The sequence below is a fragment of the Cebus imitator genome, unplaced genomic scaffold (assembly GCF_001604975.1).
Source record: "Cebus imitator isolate Cc_AM_T3 unplaced genomic scaffold, Cebus_imitator-1.0 Scaffold623, whole genome shotgun sequence".
Classification (NCBI taxonomy): Eukaryota; Metazoa; Chordata; class Mammalia; order Primates; family Cebidae; genus Cebus; species Cebus imitator.
This window is the reverse complement of record NW_016107938.1, coordinates 317,933-338,192: the sequence shown is the minus strand read 5'-3', so window position 1 is coordinate 338,192 and position 20,260 is coordinate 317,933. Positions and strand designations below refer to the sequence as shown.

The 20,260-nt window shown below is 39.9% G+C and overlaps 1 protein-coding gene across 1 annotated transcript in view; it reads right to left on the bottom strand.

Annotated features, from left to right (window-relative positions):
- The window catches only part of EXOC2 (exocyst complex component 2), a 210,075-nt gene that overhangs the window by 13,095 nt on the left and 176,720 nt on the right, over positions 1-20,260 (bottom strand). The window contains exon 24 of the mRNA XM_037734469.1: positions 463-518. Within this exon, the coding sequence (XP_037590397.1) occupies positions 463-518 (56 nt within the window). The remainder of the gene's footprint in view (positions 1-462; positions 519-20,260) is intronic.

Below are 20,260 nucleotides of genomic sequence, written 5' to 3'. Positions count from 1 at the left end.
AACCACGCATCTGTTCCAGCGACGGCCTTCCCCGAGTCTCTTTCTAAGCAGTGTCTACCTTTCTGGAATCCCACTCCCTCTACAAGAATCACATACCAGTGCTTATTTGTATACTGGCTAAAAAGAGGTTAATGCATTTTCCAAGATAAGGGATTTACTGTTCTTTAAAGGATAAACATCCTTGCAATCTGTCTTCTTTTCACCTTTCAAATATTAATGAGTTTAGCTTTAATTATCAAATAAAACATACACTTTCAGAAAAAGACACACAGAGAGGGGGGGGAGAGAGAGAGAGAGAGAGAGAGAGAGAGGGAGAGACAGCAAGAGCTGAGCTGAATCTTATTTATATCCAAGATACATGCTGAGGGAAAAAAAGACCACCATAAAAATAATCAAACTGGCATCTTTTTTTTTTTTTTTCCGGTTATCTGTATCTCTTAGGAACATCTAATGATAGCTTACCTCTGCGTGCACAGCAATTATATTCACCAGTGCTTCTTTTAAATAGTTTCTGACACCTGAAATCAAGATGAAGGAGAGAAGAAAGGCATTAACAATAACACAAGATCCCTTCCCCTGCTGGCAGGCTGTACCCCATGCCTTAGAGTTTTCTAAGGAGAAACAGAAAGTAACACTACCACTATTTCCTTTGAGAACCAAATGGTGAAAGGAGTATTTCCATACAAGTCAAAAAGAAAAAAAGAAGAAATTAGTTAGAAGTTTTCTTTTATTGTTTTTCATTTCTGTCACTGTTTATGCTCTCTATAACTGGTGTTCAGTCGGCTTCAAAATGAAAATTTTAAAATGTCCTTCAATTTCTTAACATACACACACTATAAAACATATATAATATATACTGTAAAACACACACACACTGTATAATAACAGACAAAATACAGAGGGTGTTTAACAACACTTATAAAATGCACATTAGGTATCAATTACAGTATCTTACTGCCAAAGGAAAAATCAAGTTATTGCGCAGAATGACCATTTTCATCTTAAGGAACCACTTTTAGGAGAAAATTCTTATAAAACCACACTGAATTTGATTCTGTAAAGCAAGTTAAAGGCTGGACAAAATAAAGTATCAGATTTTAGGTACAGGTTGACTGAACCTCACTTTGCTCAAAAGCAGGCATGCACAGGACTTAAGAATGCGGGGGTCTGAGGTGAGACTACTGGGGACGAAACCCCAGTTTCGACACCTACTAGCTGTGAGTTTTGGCAAGAAGGCTGTGAGCCTCAGTTTGCTCAATTATCACTTGAGAATAATAATTGTCCCACCCTTGGGGGGCTGCAGTGAGGACTCAAGGGGATAATGCAGCCATAGGTCCTGGCATTCGCAGGGTTCACTAAGAGCTTTCATTATCATCATTTTGCAGGAAAAAAACCATAAAAACAAAATACTGTGGTACTCCGCTTCCAAAGCAATTCTTTTCACTTGGAGTGAGAGATTCCAGAATGCCTTCTAGAACTGCACACATAAGAATATCTTCTCTACAGAACAAGGAAAATTCTGTGCTGTAAAGGCATGGATGTTCATAGTAACAATGTTAAGGAAAAACTTCTCCCAGAATCTCATCCACGCTACTGGTTAGTTGTTAAAGTTGAGACAGACATCAAGAACTATAATCGACCTTCTGAACGGGCATCTGCATATTCTAAATATAAAACTAGTTTTTGATTCTGACACATACTATGGTATACAAATAAGCATGCTCTTTTTCTTTTGAGAAGACATTCATTTCATATGCATAAATAGGACATATGAAGGTTCAGGTGTTATTAAGTCTATTTTGTTGAGATAGCTGAGTGAAGAGTAATGCAGTACAGTCCAGAAATTAATGGATTCTTCCTGAGAAAAAGGATAATTGCAAGGTAAGAAGTCCTATCTGGGAGGTGGGAGAGAAGAACAGAAAAAGCCTGTTTTAAGTGAAAGTGAAATAAACTAATTTGTGCTGGAGACCAGAAAAACATTCTTCCTGCAGGAGCAAAGCCATACCTTCAGGCGTCCCCCAGACTGCTCCCGCTGCTGACAGGGCAGTGGGGCCTGGCCTGCTCTGCTCATACCCTCTGGGCAGTCTTGCCCGGTGTCAGCGCAGGGTGCAGGGATGTGTGATCAACACGCTCAGGTCTAGAGTCTCTAAGTCGCATGCCATGGAGGACCAGCTCATATAGACACACAGGTAATATACATACTTAGTGAAAATCAAAGCACAGTAGGCTTCTATTTTTGATCCTCTAAGGAACAGAATAAAAAACTCACAGCCTGTGCCGTTAGTGAGAACCAGGGTCCTGTCAACACTCCTGCAAGAACAAGTGTCAGGATCTGGGGCCCTCACAATGTGCTACAGCGCAAGGATGACTGGAAATGCGAGGGCAGTTTTTAACTTTTGAAATTCCTCAATGTACAAGAGAAGAGTGGGGCCAGAGTCCTGACTAAAAAGCAGAAAATTACACTTAGAGCAAAGTAAGGCAGTGTCAGATGCTCAGTGACACCCTGCTGTAAACTCAACTCCCACTCCGACCCCGACAGCATAAACACTTCCTGGCAAGAACCCACCAGCCTAAGCATTACTAGTAAGCCCGTAAAAGGGATAAGTGTAAATTACTCAATGCAATTCTGAAGACAAAGCTATGAATGGGAAGAATAAAGCCACAGGGCACTTTGAACCAAAAGAACCATATTTTTGTGAATAGAAAATTTGGGGAGAAAAAAAAAAAAAAGCAAGCTTCCTATTTTGGGTTGACCACAGGTTTCATATGGATAATAAAGAGCTCACAGACTTAACCTTGGACAAGAAAGAGCTTTTGTATTTTTTGGAGATATCTTTTTGATTGGAAAAATGGAAATAATTGCCTTCCTTCCCCTCACAAAAAAATAACTGCTTCATACAAATAACTGGTAATGCTGGAAACAGAAGGGAAAAATGTGTGGTCCTGGGATGGATAGGAAATGGTGCTGCTAGTCAAACCACACGACAGGCCAGTGAGGTTCAAAGAGACGTATGCAACTGGACACATCAGAAAGGGCGGGCGTGAGGTGGGGCTCAGTGAGCTGCTATCATAACTTCCCAATGCAGTGTCTGTGCTGGTATTACAATTTTTGGCAACAAAAACTTTAATATAAATCATTGATAGTCTCTCTCCAAAAAGCTAATCAATGAGTTAAATACAGGAGCAAGTACTTTTTTTTTTTTTTTAAATTACCTATTGGGCTGAAATTGTTAATTCTAAGGCAATGGCTAAAAGTTCTCATTCATTCAATTAACACAAATTTATTGAGATCCTACTACATGGAGGATGCCACTCGGCACAGGGCAGAGGTGCTCAGGCACACGGTGCTCCAAGTAGAACAGGTATAAGCCTTCAATATGTGTAAGACCCCAAAGTGCTTAGTTATTACAAGTGTGACCTGCCAATATATGCAGGATGGTCACATGAAAGAATTTTACAATGTAAAAAAATCTTTGCCCCATTTACTCCTGATGTGATTATTATGCACTTGCAAGTCTATATCAAGTAAGTGTATACACCTACTATGAACCCACAGAAGCCAAAAAAAAATGTACTCCAATTTAAAACAATTTATTAAATGTTTGGTTGCTATATTTATTTTGTGAAGTCCTTAAATAAGTTAAAGGATAGTGTCTGGATAGGAACGGAGAAAGGGCAAAGGGCCTGCTGCAGATGCTAGACAGTGTCCGTGTCTGGGAAGCCAGTAACATCTCTGTGGTCTTCTCCATTCAGAATTTCACTTCCTTTCTCTCTTCAGTCTGGCCACAGTTGGGTTATCAGCCTAGGGAGACCAGTCGAGCAGCACACCACACTCTTGCCTTTCTCCCCAGCCTGTCCCAAGGCCTCTTGGGTCCAAGCAAGACTTTTACTCCCATAAAGTGCTCACTTCCAATTGCTTGTTATCTGTTTTGAAATGTTATCCAAAATCTGTCTGTGGGAGGATGTCAGCTCTTTCAAACACCTGTGCCCAAAGAAGCCAGGGTTGGGACAGGCGCCGGGGTGGCCTGGCTTGCTGGTTCCATGCGGCTCTGACGGCCAACACCACTAGCAAACAATAGCCATGTGCTTTCCTGACTGGGAAGAGGGAGGTGATGGTAGCCAAGGCAAAGGCATGGCCATCCAACACTGAGAGGAGACCCAGAGCAGGCAGCGGCCATGGCCTCGCAGTCTCTTCTTTCAATGGGAGGTTGGATGGTGAAGGTAAGGCAGAGGCTGTTCAGAGAGGGGCTGTGCGTGCATCTATGGAAGCAGCTGAAGCCTCACAGTGGTGGTAGAACAATGTGTGGGCGTGGGATGAGTTTTAAAGGACCTCCATTCTGGCTCCTGGGGCAGGCGCAGAATCTGAGTTTTGGTGACAGAACTTTTTTCACAAGGCCTGTGATGGTGACAGAGGGACCACACTGCAATTCATTTTGGTGGTGTATGTTCTCTTCCCACTGAATTTTATTCTCATTTCACTGTCATTAACGTTAATAGTTGATCATTCCTTTTAAGTGTATTGATATGACAGAAGGAACACTTCAGATGGAATTTTCTGGGTAATCTATATGCCAATCGTGGGACCTTCTGCAACTCAGCTTACCTTTCAGACAACTGCTTACTCTGCGAACAGATCATGAGATCCGTTTTGCTAACAAAGCTGTTATGAAAATGTCACGTGTGTGCAATTCCCTCATTCTTTCAACACGTGCTGTGTATCTATCATGTGCTGGGTACCACCAGGTGGTGATGTAAGAAAGTGAGCAAAACAGACAGGACCCCCACACTAAGAGAGCTTACATTTTAGTGGGGAGGAGCATCTTGTCAATTCTAAAGCAGTACGCATATTTCAGGTGTTATTTTAAAGTTAAAGACATAACAGTTGACTAAAAGGCATAATGACTAGGAAAAGCATGCTAATTTCTCTTTCTGAAACACTGGTATTTAAGTTTGGACAATGGTCCTGTCATGACTGTCATTTAGCTGCTGTAAATCCTAGTTGTACGTTAATTCCTTTGAGTGGTTACAAGGAATGGCATAATAGTTAAGTCTGCATATAGGAACACAACAACGGCAAAAAAAACCACATGAAATATGGCTGTGATCTGCTGGAACTGAAAACATTTGTCCTTGACAGTACTCTCATTTTGCTGATTTCAGACAAAGTCCTGGGAAGTTAGAATTTTAATTCAACTCTTTTGTCATACTTTGTACTGGTATTGAGTAGGGCTGAATGTCAAACACCAGCGATGGCTGGGGAAGACTTGGCTCCTGCGGCGGCGTCTGAGCCACGGCCTCAGTGAAGAGACTGGGGACAGAGGTAGAATTAGACTGGGCCTCAGACACTCATGTTACTTACTGAGCAGTCACCCGGGTCAAGTTTCTGAACTGCTCTGACTTGCAGCTTTCTCCTTTATAAAACAGAGACAACACTTATTAAGTGGAATAATGTTTTTAAGAGGTTAGGGAGACATCTGCCAGACAGCAGGCGGTCAACAAATGGGAGGTGTTAGGACGTCCCCACCCCACCCCACTCTGCATTTGTAGGTGCTGCCTGGACCAACCTTGTCCTCTCTGGCACTGTTTGTCCCTGTTCCCACTGGGGCAGCTCTGCAGTTATCTGTGTGATCACTCAATTACAACTGTCTCCCCTGCTGGACTGTATACTCCACAGCACAGGGATGATCTGCCATTCTCCTCATTGTAGCCTCAGCTCCCATCACAGAGGTTGGCACATAGATGTTCAAAAATATCCATGAATAACAAAAAAAGGAAGACAAAGACCATGTCTGCTTGCTCACTACTAAGTTCTGAAGACTTACACAGTTGATAAGTGAATGAGGGAATAAATACATCAGAGAAAACCCTAAATATATGTAGAATTCTACAATGCTCAAGTCAGAAGACACCTAAGTCACCTACTAAAAGCAACAGTATATGTGGGAAGAAGGTATTCGTTGGGAAAACATAGGGTCTCTTGCTTCTCATAGGATTTTGGAAAACAAAGACAGTCCTTTTCAGATTAAGCATCAGGATCCATTTGAAAAATACAATTTGAATAAAGTAAGTACAGTAGTACAGAATATTACTGAGCCTTAATCTATTTGCTTAATCTATATGCTTTATTTTTCCAGCAATATACTTAAGCTCATACCTTATTCCAAATAATGCCATTAAGTATTTGCTGAATGTTCCCCACATGCTGGGTGTTAGGAAGATTCCCAGATGTATTAGGACAGAGTGAACACTTAAGAAGTGTGTAAGGAAGTCTGAGTTTTAGTTTGTGTTCCAGTAACAGTGGGCCATACAATGCCAAATTTATGGTGCACACAGTATTAGGGAAGGGATCATCAATGTGGACACTGTGCAAAGAAAAATAAGGCAAACTGATTTGCTCTTTGGAGTTAAAGGCTACATTATTATGGTGCAGTAGTAAGTATTGTTTTTAAAAAGGTTCCCTTCGATAAACCCCCACAACTTTCCATGTTATGTAAGCGAGGGAATGAGAAACAGCTTCTAAGCATTTACAACATGTATCTCCTCCACTGTCTGAATATGAAATTAGAGTGTGTCATGATATTTGACAAAAAGTGTCCCCACCCACACAGTATCAACCTAGACTACCACTTAGCAATTAATTTAGTAGCCCAGTGTGGAAATTCCCCATGGAGCAAACAAGGCTCATCTCTACTGAGCAAGAACTTGTAGGCTGTTTCCTGTAAGCCAGCTAGTATAACCCAGCATCTTCTCCAACAATGAAGATCTTGTTTTCATGCATCAAAATAGAAGAGGAGCCTTCTTTCTTGGTATATTTGTCAGTTTCCTCTTTTAATCATATAGGGAGGTTACTCGATTTTGGAACAGGCAGACAGGCACACTATTACAAATATTGAGTGTCCATTAGTATTACATGTGGGACACTATTCCAGGAACTGGGGATATAGCAGTGACTACACACATGCACACGCATACACACACACGCAGCCCCTCGACTCACAGGGCTTGCACTCTAGTAGGGACACACCAGGCTGAATGCAACAAATGACCATCTTGCACATAGAAGAAACTTACGCTGTCTTTAAATAGTGCAAGAAAGCAACTGCATGAAATACAATTGTTCAGGCAAATGACAAAGCTCACATGGCAAAGAGAGAGCTTCTGCTTGATGAGAATCCTCAGTGTCATTTACAAGAAAATGATGTTTTTTACATGCAGATGCTAGTGTTCCTTTAGTGCTGATCTCATGAGAGTGCCTAGCAATAACTGATAACAGATAATATACAGCCGTGTATTGGAATGACCTGGATTTAAATCTTAGCTGGAGAATCAGTTAATTTAAGCTTTTGATTTTCTTTAGGGTATGGGAAAATGTTTTGTAAAATAAAAAGTGTTCTACAGGCAGACAGGATTCTTCTTCTTCTTAATAATTTGGAGAAACCTCAATAGAGAAGGTCCACATTAAAGAATAAAATACTGAACACTTTTGACTGACCAAATCTTTAATTTTTTATTTAGAAAATTGAGTAATTAAATGCTCATTGTAAAGAAACACAGTTTATTATTATTACATAATAATAAAAGCCCACCTATGCAACAATCTTGCATGTTCTTCACATGTACCCCAAAAGCTAAAATGCAATTAAAAAACAAGCAAAATAATAATAATAATAATAATAATAATAAAAGCCCAATAAACTCCTCTTTCATCCTTCTCAGGAATAACCACTACTGACAGGTTAGCGTATGTTCTTCCAGATCTTTTCCTATGAATATAATTTTTTCCTAAAAAATGAGATGTTACACATTCTCTTCTTGAAACTTGCTAAATCTCATTCTGTAATTGGTAACAATTTTTAATTGACTTTACTTTCTAGAGCAGTTTTAGGTTCACAGCAAAACTGAGCAGAAGGTGCAGAGATTTCACATATGTCCCCCCACCCGCCCTACCACATACGCACGGGCCTCCCTGACTGTGAACACCCCCACCAGAGTGGTGCATCTGTTACAGTTGATGGACCTACAATGATATGTGTCATTATTACCCAAAGTCCACAGTTTACATTCAGGGTCAGTTTTGGTGGTGTTCATGTTTTGGGTTTGGACAAATGTAAAATGACAGGTACCAACCATTATAGTAACACACACAGAGTAGTTTCAGTGCCCTAAAAATCTTCTGTGCTCCCTCCTTCCCCGATAACCTGACAACCACTGATCTTTTTCCTCTTTTCAGTGTCTCCTCTTCCAGAATATCATATAGTTGGAATCACACAATATGCATCCTTTTCAGTTTATTTTATTTCACTTAATAATATGCATTTAAGGTTCCTTCCACATCTTGCTCATTTCATCTAAGTGCTGAGTAATATTCATTTTCTGGATGGACCATAACATTCACTTACTGAAGGATTACTTGGTTGCGTCCAAGTTTTGGCAATTATGAATAAGACTGCTATAAGCATTGGTGTGCAGGTTTTTGTGTGGACGTCAACTTTGCGACTCCTTTCGCTAAATGCCGAATACTGCCATTCATGGATTATATGGTAAGAAGATGTTTAGTTTCAAAAGAGACTGCCAAACTGTCTTCCAAAGTGGCTGGGTAATTCTGTAGTCCCACCAGTAATGAAGGAGAGATCCTGGTGCTTCACATTTTCACCAGCATTTTGTGTTTTCCATGTTCTGGATTTGGCCATTTTAATAGGCATGCAGTGGTATCTTACTGTTGTTTTAATTTTCAATTCTGTAATGACACACACTGTTGAACATCTTTTCATATGTTTATTTTCCATCTGCATATTTACTTTGGTAAGGTGTCTGTTAAGGTCTTTGACTCATTTTTTAATAGGGTTATTTGCTCTTCAATGCATATGTATCTACCTTCTAATTTTCAATGGCTGCTTAGTATTCTAGCATGGATTATCATCATCTATTTGACCATTCTCCCACTATGGGACACTTATGTTGCCTTTTATTTACGACCATAAATAATGCTGCAATGAACATAGATTTTGGCATTCTAACAGAACAGTTTATGTAAGATATCTTCCCAGAAGTAGAATTGCTGAGTGGAAAGGTATTCAAGCTATGCACTTTTCATGGATTCTGCCAACCTAGCATGCAAATGCCACACAGAATAATACTCCTATTTCTTCATGCCTTTTTATTATTTTAACTTGGATTCTCTCATTACTATAATTAATAATATCCCTAATATATGCTCCTCCTTAGCTATGATAGTCTATTTAAAAGCATTCTTAAACAGCTATTTGACAAAACTTTTCATGAAAATAAATACAATTTTAAGCAAAATACAAAAATCAAAGGAAATTTACTAAAAGTTACACAAGATCTACTCTGACTGTATAAAGAGTGTCTGAAAAGTGTTAGAGAGGAAGAACACGGGGTAATTACAGAAAACAACTGCTATGCCATCTGAACCTATACCAAGAATGCAAACTTTTCCATGAAGCATTTCCTGTCATAATTGGAAAGACGGCTCCTGTAAACATAGGCGGATTTCAAGGTACTCAGCCTAACGTTGTTTTGATACATAACACTCTTCAGACAATACTATAAGAAATCAACCCTGGAAACTCTGGATACTACCTACTGTAAAACCACACTTCCTGTTTTTAACCCATATGCCCCAAATCAGTTCAGTCTGCTGGTAAAAATAGATTGAAAAATACTATAAATATCCCACAATGTACTTTTTTTTATTGTCAAACTGAAACACTACATGAAAAAACTTTGGTGTATTTTTTTTTCAGGTAAATTATCTATTCAATTATACTCTGAACACACATTATTGAAATTACTGCCTAATTAAAAAAAAATAAAGGTAACCATATCATTATTAGTAGAACAGAGAGGAAGTCCTAACTACTCTGCAGCAAAATCAGCTCTTGTTGGAATAAAGAAAGAGTTTTAAGTTCCAGGTCTTCTTCAGGTTTTAGTGCACTCATTCCCAAATTGATAAATGTCTTTTGCCATACAATGGATTTTTCCAATGACTATTTGAGGAAAGAACACTCTCCCTATGTAGCACATGAATGGGTACCTTCACCCTCTCCAGCTTTCTGTTTTCTATCCCAGGATATTGTTTTTCATTGCTTTCATCAGTAGGATCTCCAATTGATCAATATGATCAATCTGAATAGGAAAACTCTTTCCTTGAGAAAAGTGAAAATATTGCCAACAGTGAAAATAACAGTGAAATGGTTACATGGCTTATCTTTTCCCTTCTGTAAGAAAGTCTTTATATTCATAAGAGTTTAGATTCATAAACTTGATAGAGAAACAAGCTTTTAAGACTCAAAATAAGCAAAGGGAAAAAAAAACTCTCCCCTCCCATTTCAAATTTAAAGTGTGATGTGTAAAACAGACCATGAATTATCCATCCTAATATAAGATGTTACAGACAGAACATCTTACATTCAGCATAGAATACAATTCACAAACTTGATACACTCAATTTTAGACATAAAAGTAGAAAATTAACTTACTGTAAACTGACAAATTAAACCATTTGTTTCAATTTAGTTTTCTGTCAGAATTTTTTTTTCATTACAAGGAAACTTCAATTTGAAAAGTGAAAGTGACAAGAAAACAGGATTCATCCTACATGTGCAGTTGAATGCGTTTCTTTTATACTGTGAGGTGTTACTTCTGGATCTACTACTTCATAAACGGGGTTGGATTCACTGTTTGATTTTCACAATTTCAAGAAGGTGCTTTTTTAAAAAAGATTTTAATGAGTTGAGATCAAAACCAACGAATGCTATGAGAGAAGCAGGGCTGGAAGCAGGCCAGGGTCCTGGCCCCTTATTTTGCTGCATGGTCCCTGTGGCTAAAGGAGTGAATTCTGGGAAGGGCTCCTGCCATGGCCTAGCAGTTGAGATGGTGCATAATGCAGGCAGCACCATGACTGTTGCTGAGCGTCCACTGCATCCCTTTGACTGCAGTCATTACTGCGTAGCATAGGAAAGAAGTAATGGGGATAGTCCCTATTCTTAATGCAGGGTTCCACATACAATTGAAGGAATAGCTATAAAACCTTCCACAAGGAAAACACCTTGAAATTAAAAAAAAATTTTGAGTCAGCCAGGTGTGGTGGCTCACACCTGTAATATCAGCACTTTGGGAGGCTGAGGTGGGCAGATCACCTGAGGTCAGAAGTTCGAGATCAGCCTGGCCAACATGGTGAAACTCGGTCTCTACTAAAAACACCAAAAATTAGCCAGGCATAGTGGCAGGTGCCTGTAATCCCAGCTACTCAGAACACTGAGACAGGAGAATCGCTTGAACCCAGGAGGTAGAAGCTGCACTGAACTGAGATCGCATCATTACATTCCAGCCTGGTCAACAAGAGCAAAACTCCGTTTTAGAAAACAAAAACAATTTTGAGTCATAATAAAATGGAAGGCAGAAAAAAATATGAAAGGCCGATGGCTAACTGGGATTTTAAAGTCTCATTTACATAGTAAGAAATCCAAAAGTGGGTGAAGGATATGAACAGACACTTTTCAAAACAAGACATATATGAAGCCAACAAACATATTAAAAAATGCTCATCATCACTGGTCATTAGAGAAATGGAAATCAAAAGCACATTGAGATACCATCTCACGCCAGTTAGAATGGCGATCATTAAAAATCTGGAGACAACAGATGCTGGAGAGGATGTGGAGAAACAGGAACACTTTTACACTGTTGGTGGGAGTGTAAATTAGTTCAACCATTGTGGAAGACAGTGTGGCAAGTCCTCAAGGATCAAGAAATAGAAATTCCATTTGACCCAGCAATCCCATTACTGGGTATATACCGAAAGGACTATAAATCGTTCTACTATAAAGATACATGCACACACATGTTCATCGTGCCACTATTTACAATAGCAAAGACCTGGAACCAACCCAAATGCCCATTGATGATAGACTGGACAAAGAAAATGTGGCACATATACACCATAGAATACTATGCAGCCATCAAAAACGATGAGTTTGTGTCCTTTGTAGAAACACGGATAAAACTGGAAACCATCATTCTCAGCAAACTGACACAAGAACAGAAAATCAAATACTGCATGTTCTCACTCATAGGCAGGTGTTGAACAATGCTAACACTTGGACACAAAGAGGGGAGCATCACACACTGGGGTTCATTGTGGGGGCTATGGAAAGGATAGAGGGAGGCGGGTGGGGGAGGGATAACGTGGGGAAAAATGTCAGGTATAGGTGATGGGGGGATGGTGGCAACAAACCACCTAGCCATGAATGCACCTATGCAACAATCTTGCACGACCTGCACATGTATCCCAGAATCTAAAGCACAATTAAAAAAAAAAAATTGAACTTGTCATTAAAAGCTTTCTCAAAAAAAAAAAAAAAAAAAAGAAATCTAGGTAGAAATATACATCTTTAGAAGACTAACTTTTGAACATGCCACACATTTCTTTAGATGACTAAAACCACAAAGCACTGGTTTTGCACCCTGTTGGGACTGATGACACTGAAGGTGAGGCCAAAAGGACAAGGCTGGATGGGGGCATCTGGATTGAACCCTGCCCGAGTTGGCAAGCCGCCTGCCTGCAGGAGCCTGCATTTTTAAAGCTACAATGCCAGCTTAGAGTGTGCTCAGAGGATGCCATCATCAAGGCACACAGGCTCAGAGAGGCAAGGGCAGGAACAGTGCCTCATTTCATAGACAGGATTTTGTTTCTTTTTCTGTTTATAAGAAAATCTCATTCAAATACTGAATTCCACATTGCTTATTATTTCTCTAGAGATTTTATTAGCAATTACTCCGCTGTTCTTCCATCTTCAGTATCAGTACTTAGTTTCATCACTCCACCAAATTTGTTGCTTAGTGCCTGGTATGCTGCTGTGCAGATCCTTTATCCAAAAATAAGTGCAACCCCTTTACTCTTCCTGGTATCTTTATCATTCGTTAATAACTTTGCTGTACTTGGAAACTCTCCCTCATGGGTCAGTGTTGGTCAGAAGGTCAAGGTGCATATGCACACACTGCCTTCTCCTTTGGGGTTAAGCTACTGTCCATTTGTCAGCAGGGGACGGCCACCAGATCATGGTCCTTGGGTCCTTGAACCCCTTCTCAGCTCTGTTAAAGGCATCTGAGACTGAGGCCCACAGTACTCTGCAAACTCAATTCCAGTTGGCCCACAAACAACAGGAGTTTGAACTGCATGGGTCCACCCATATGTGGGTTTTCTTGTGCCTCTGCTGCCCCTGACACAGCAAAACCAACTCCAATCCTCCTCCTCCTTCTCTTCAGCCTACTCAATGTAAAGATGACAAGGATGAAGACCTTTATGATGATCCACTTCCACTTCATGAGGAGTCAATATATTTTCCTTTCTTATGATTTTCTTAATAGCATTTTCTTTTCTCTAGCTTACTTTAAGAATATAGTATATACATAAAAGACGTGTTGACAGACTGTGTTATTAGTAAGTTATCTGGGCAACAGCAGGCTATTCATAGTCAAATTTTGGGGGTGTCAAAAGTTAAACAAAGATGTTAGGATGTACAGAAGGTTGGCACCCCAACTCTCTGTTGTACAAGGGTCTACCATATTTACAAATATTAAGACATACAAAATGACACGGTACTGTTAGTCCTGTGGTCTGACCCATGCCCCGTATGCTATGAATGTTTCTTGGTGAAAGCGATAAAGTTAAAATTGGAGATGAAAAGTTGGGCCTAGTTCTCTTATTGGAGCAAGTTACACAGCCTTTCCTGATTCTTCAAATTTAAAAAATTTGCTACATGGGAAAACAGTATCTAACCCCATGTGTGAAGACAAAATACAAGAATGTATTTTTGTAAAAACAATAATTAAACTATAAAATATTTTCATTTGAAAATGGACCAAATGAAATACCTGAATAAATCCAACAGGTTTTCAAAATGAACCAAAGCAAAATGCCGCCTGGCATTTTATTTTCAACACTGCATGCTGAAACACCACCAAATAGACCAGCTCCATGACCCTGTGTTTCCCAGTTCCCATTTTCAGGTATTTCCAACAGAGCTGTTATGAATACAGCTGCTCCTGTCTTTTGGTGGGCATAAACACTCATTCTCTTGGGTGACAGTCTGGAATGGAGCTGGGTCACTGCACGTGTGTTATCTTCAGGGTGCACTGCAGTCCCTGTGGGGAAAAGCTAGAGCTAATACCCCACCAGGAGCACCGCGTGGTCACTTACAGTTTACGTGCAGTGCTGCTGCACACGGTCCGTAAGTCCATAAGCAGCCCACTCCAGGGAAGCAAAAAGGATCTGCCGAACCTGTTTTCCTTAGCAGAATATGACAAAGAAGTCACAGCACAAATCAAGAAAGAAAATCAGAAGAAACAAAAGTCTAAGCATACACACCAATTTTCTTTTCATTAATACAACCCAACCATAGAGTATAAGAATATTAGTTTCTTTCATATCCGTCATATTTAAAGCCTGTGAAGGTGGCTTTTGTGACTCTATAGAAGCTCTTATTAAATTCCTTCAATACACAAACTTGCTAAAAGTGATATGCATTCTATGTAGAATTCTTAAAGTCCTTATTACTGTAATCATAGACCGTCACACCATTTGCAAGCAGAAATGACAGCAATTTCAAAAAAAGAAAAATGGGTTTTCAGATATATTATATTTTTGAATTTACTCTGGTTGTCACTCAAACATTTTGATTAGTATGTGATATTATGAGAAAATTGAAGTAAATTGATCAAAAAGAATCCATGTCCCAAGTAAATATCCTCCACAACATAAAGATTTTAACAACACTGTCTTTAATTTGCTCCCATAGACATAAAGTGCTTTGTTGATGTCTTGTACTCTACATACTTAAAAATCTAGCCACAAACTGAGTTTTTTATGCTAATTGTACTATTTTTAGACTGTTTATACAATGTAGAGTTTAAACACATTGATTAGCTTGCTGAAAAATAACATATTTTTGTAAAGTGTTAGGAGGCAGAGGCAGAAGTCCCAGTTTTGTCAACCAAATGCTCCTTGATGTCCTTAGATGATGTTTTATCTGGACTTCAGTTTCCTCCACTGTAAAAGAAAGGGGTGTGATAGGTCTTCTCAGCCTCTTTCAGGCTGATAAGTAACCCCTTTACTGTGGTCTCTTAGAAAATGTTCAAGACATTTTCAATAAACACTCAAAAGTTTTCCACCTTGAAGGTTTAGAATAAATAGTTAACTATTTATTACTACTCAGCTGCTCTATAAGTATTTTTGGGTTAGTTTTTGCTGCTTACCAAGAAAAGGTGGTTAGGAAAATTGGATATGATTACCCAGTATTTGCCAAGTGCCTTTTATCTTTGAGGCTCTATCCTGGTTTTGGGAGAAAGTCACAGAGATGGCATTTCCGACCTCAGAGTAGAAAACAGGAAACATACACAGAGTTGCTCTGTGGTTTAACTTTCTTAACAAATTCTATCAGATGTTCATTTTCTACTAAAATGAGTAAATCCATGTGCTGCTCCCACTTTCCCTGCCCCAAGCACATGGTTCTGAGCCCCTGATGTGCATGGGAGGTTTTCTTAGGAGCTGCAGGGTGAGGGCTATGAAGACAAAACTGCTCCAGGGGATCCAGGGAGCCCAGGGGGGTCACACCTGGGAAAGACGTCTGTGGGAGAAGCCCAAGGGACACAGAGGCCAGGGGAGGAGCACACACCACAGGCAGATGTGTGGGGCAGGAGCCCAAAGTACAAGGAAACAGCAGGCACGCTGCGTCAGGCCCTGTGATGTCCCAGGAGGAGGGCAGAGTCAGAAGGGAGAGAGGGAGGCAGGGCCCTCTGAGGGCAGAGGAGTCCTTGAAGGTGTTCTCAATGAAGTTCCAGAAGCCAATGACAAGATCAGTACATGCAAACAAGCTTAAAAGAAAAAGTTAGGTTCTGGTGGCATCACTCTCGAACAGTTCTCAAAACTTTTCTTTCAGTTCTCGCCACAATAAAGGCATTTGAATTATGTTACTTTTGAGGACACTATGAAGGTACTGGCTTTTCTTGAATATCATGCCAGAAACAAATTTATAACATTGTTATGATGTAACAGCAAGAACACTTGGAATACACATTTTTCAGCTCCACTCTAAGAATTACTTTTCCCCTGCCCCAAGTTGGCCATTAAGAACTATAACTTACTTCCACCTTACCCTACCCCAGAAACAAAGAAAAACAAAGCCATTTAAAAACAAACAAGCAAACAAAACCAGAAAGGTAGGTTAGGAAATGTGGACATTGGAGGTAAATGAAAATATATCAAAAAAATTCATCTCTTAACATCTTTCCACCCTGTTCACACAGTCTTCTGTCCTCCTCCTTGTCCCTGGCTTTCCTGTCATTGCTGCTGTTCTCCTTACAATTCTTAGAATGTTGGCACCACAGCTGGAGGCAAGCTTACTCAGGGATTAATGCCCTGATGCCCTGAGCACAGACAGCAAGTGCAGGGCTGAATGCAGCCAGTGTGATTCCAAGGTGCTGAGGTGACAGGGCACGTCGCAGTCCTGGGAGGGAGCAAGGATTAAGAATGACTGTCATTATACAACGATCTCCTATAACAAAGGAGAGATGAATAGAGCCAGCGGGTGTCTGCAGTGGGCACAAGCGGCTTCCAGGGGTTTCTTTTAGAAAACTTGTCTGTCCTTAGGTTCACCATTGTGATTTAATCCCTCAGATTCTGTTAACCAGCGACTAAACTACCAAGGCATATGGTGACTTAGTTTGTGAGGAAGTCCAACTATAACATTTGGAAATCATCTGAGCCTCAGCTGTCTATTGCGATGCATGTTATAAATAACTGGGAAAGTACAACATTTTTCACAGTTTTCCAATTCAAAGGAATAATTTGGAACTGTTGATAACCCCACACTAGTCCAGTGCATTCCACCCATACAAACACTAAGACAAGCCTAAAAGTGTTTCATTAAATCTCAACTTACTGCAGAGGGCAAAGATATTACAGTTAATCAAGTGGTTTTGCTCTGGCAGGCCAGCTTTGTTCCTAACACTAGGGGAATATGCATTTCTAACTGGGAACTAAGGCCCTGGGTCCGGGGTGGCATTGGAGGGGAGGTAAGGCAGCTAGGCTATGCGTACATGATGATCCAACCTGCAGTGCTTGTTGTCAACCTTCAATATTCCCATGTACAGAGCTTGTCCTGTTCCATCACTGGACCCACGGCCCCAGCCAAACAGAGCCGGGTGGCACAGCTGGCTGAGCTTTGTCATCATGTGTACAGACACCATAGGCTTCCCCGGCTCTGCAGGGCAGGCCTGAAGCCAAAGGATCAAAACAAAGGCAGGTCCTCCAACGCCCCATGAAGTCTTCAAATTGAACCATTTAAAACAACACATTCAGGGCTAACATTCACACCAAATGTAGCCAAGACCAGGAAATAAAATAGCTGGGATGGGGGAAGAGGATGCCAAGACAGTAGCATCTATGCAAGTATCTGTTACTATCTGTTTAGCATAGGGCACACAGTTGTGAAGTGTGTCCATGAGTTTTGGAAACAGTCCCTCTGTAATTAGATAAACGAAATCAGGTAAAGTAAGAAAAAATCCCTAATGCTTTCCACAGCACCTTAGAATTCTAAATTCTCAGAGTTCCTGGTACAGATATAGAAAATGACAGAAGAAACACACACACCTTCCCCAGTGCTTCACTGATGGAGAGACCACTGGAGAGGACAGGTATGCAGCCTTTCTCAACTGCCTGGAAGGGGTGGGTCCAGCTAGCACTGACTTCTGAATGGAAGTGATGGTGCTGCTGGAATATGAGAAGCACTAGGTAGTGTAACTGTTGCTGCGACAATCCACCTACAGAACTGACTTTGGGGTGAGACTGAACGAGAGCTATGCGGTTAGAAAAGGCCAAGGGGTAGATAGAGTGGACAGAGACACAGCGTAGAAAGAAATAAAAGGGAGGAAGATATTCATATTTCATCAACTCCTCCCAATGGCTGATTCTACTGAGGCAAGGAAACCACCAAGAGCATGGAACATGGCACCCCACGGTGAGGCTGTACCGTCGGGACCCAGGATCCACTTGAAGAGACTTCCCCCAAAGAAAGTGCAACTATATTTTTAAAAAACACTACACTGAAGCTCCTCAAATTATGCTCACATCATGACTTCATAAAGGCAATCAAAAAATAAAAAATCAGTAATGATCTTTGAAAAATACGAAGAAACCAACTCATTCTGAAAACTGCTAACTAATCAGGCATCTATCCTGCCCCTCCTGTATGAACTGTACTTCAGAGATTAATGAAAAACATTTAACGTATTTAGTGTTCCAGCTAATAATTATTATTCTCAATTTCTAATAAGAAATGGATTATGAAAACAATTACCAATGGTGCTACAACTATTAGGTGAAAAGTTTATGGTGAACTTTTAAAGGGTATACCAAACCGGTAATGCTTGAATTCAATTTTCAATCTTATCATCAAAAACAGAGACAACCAAACATAAGGTGTCTCCTAATTGAAGTAAACAACAGACAATCAAACGTCAAACTGATAAAGCTTCCTTTTTCACCACAAATGTATTGAAAACACAAGGGACAGAGGAACAGGTTATATGACACCATGAGGAAGCTATCTAAAAAATCCAGAATGTGAGGAAACCTACAGAACAAAGAACTCAATTTATTCAGCTAAAGATGGGTGGGCAACAGGGAAACAACCACTTCACTGAGCACCAAAAGTGACTCAAGAGAGGTTTATTTTTCTTAATTAAGAGACATATCAACCAAAAGTAACGTGTAGACCTTGACTGAATCCTGATATGAACAAACTAACTGTCTAAAAAGCTTCTATGAGATTTTGAACATTGACTGGATATCTGATAAAATTAAAGAATTACTGGTAACTTTTTCCAGATCTGATAATGGTATTATGATTATTTCTTTTTAAATCAGTCCTTATCTTATGTGTGTATGGATGAAATGATCTAATATCTGGGATTTTCTTCAAAATAACAGATCCCGGGGTAGTGGGGAGCCCTGGGGCACAGATCAAATATGACTGGCCATGAGATGATTGCTGCTGAAGTTGGCCAATAGGTCAATTGGATTTGTCAAACTGTTCTGTTTGGATATATGTCTGAAAATTTCCATAACCAAAAGTTCTCAAATGACTTGAACTGTTTATTTGTATAACAGTATGTCAGTTTACCCTGATGCCAAACAGCATAGTTTATAGCTATCAATTTAATACCTAATAAAATAAATACTTTAGCAGATAAAACATGCAATGAAGAAAATATGTGGCCATAGGTCATCTCGAGGTTAATAAATTTCACATTTAAGACCATTTGAGCCAAAATTTTGCTTTATTGAAAAATGCTTGGCAGACAAAGAAATTATAACCAAATGTCTAAAGCATTGTACAAATGGTTTTATAGCACTGACTCTAATATATCAAACAGCTTATAAAAAAGAAGCAAATATCTGAAAACAAGAAACCTTAATTAAACTATGAATTAAAAAAAAAAAGACCAATGAAAATTACACTCCTTTAGAAAATGTAAGGTTGCTTTTTGCTTTAAATAAGTACAAGACTATTAATATCTACCTTGAAAACTTTTAAATATGTAATTAAGAATAGTCCTAGGAATTGACAGTTTTTCCTTCAGGGTTCAGTAAAGAAAAAAGATTACTGACTTAGGCTTCTCTCTTCAGAGATGAAATCCACTCAACTGTTAACCATTTTGATCAAAAGCAGAAGCCGTAATGTGCCAAACTACTCAATGACAAGGACACAGGAGCCCCATGAGGAACGGGTAGGTAACAGGGAAACAACCACTCCACTAAGCGCCAACTCTCACAGTCCACACTCAGAGAGGAAACAGATTCTGAAAAGTGTACCAACAAACAGCACTAGAAAAATGATGCTCGTGATGGTACCCTTAAAATTCTGTGAGGCTCAGTCTTCAGAATAATTGAAGAATGGTAGAACTACATTCAGGAGATCTTTGGTGTTACAAGTATTTTATGATATTTGAATTGTCTCTCTCCCTCTCTCTCTTTCTTTCTTGGGTCTCACTCTATCATCCAGGCTGGGGTGCAGTGACAGGATATTGGTTTGCCACACCTTCACCTCCCAGGCTCAAGTTATCCTCCCACCTCAGCCTCCTGAGTAGCTGGGACCACAAGTATGTGCCACCATGCCCATCTAGTTTTTCTGTGTGTGTGTGTGTGTGTGTGTGTGTGTGTGTGTGTGTGTGTGTG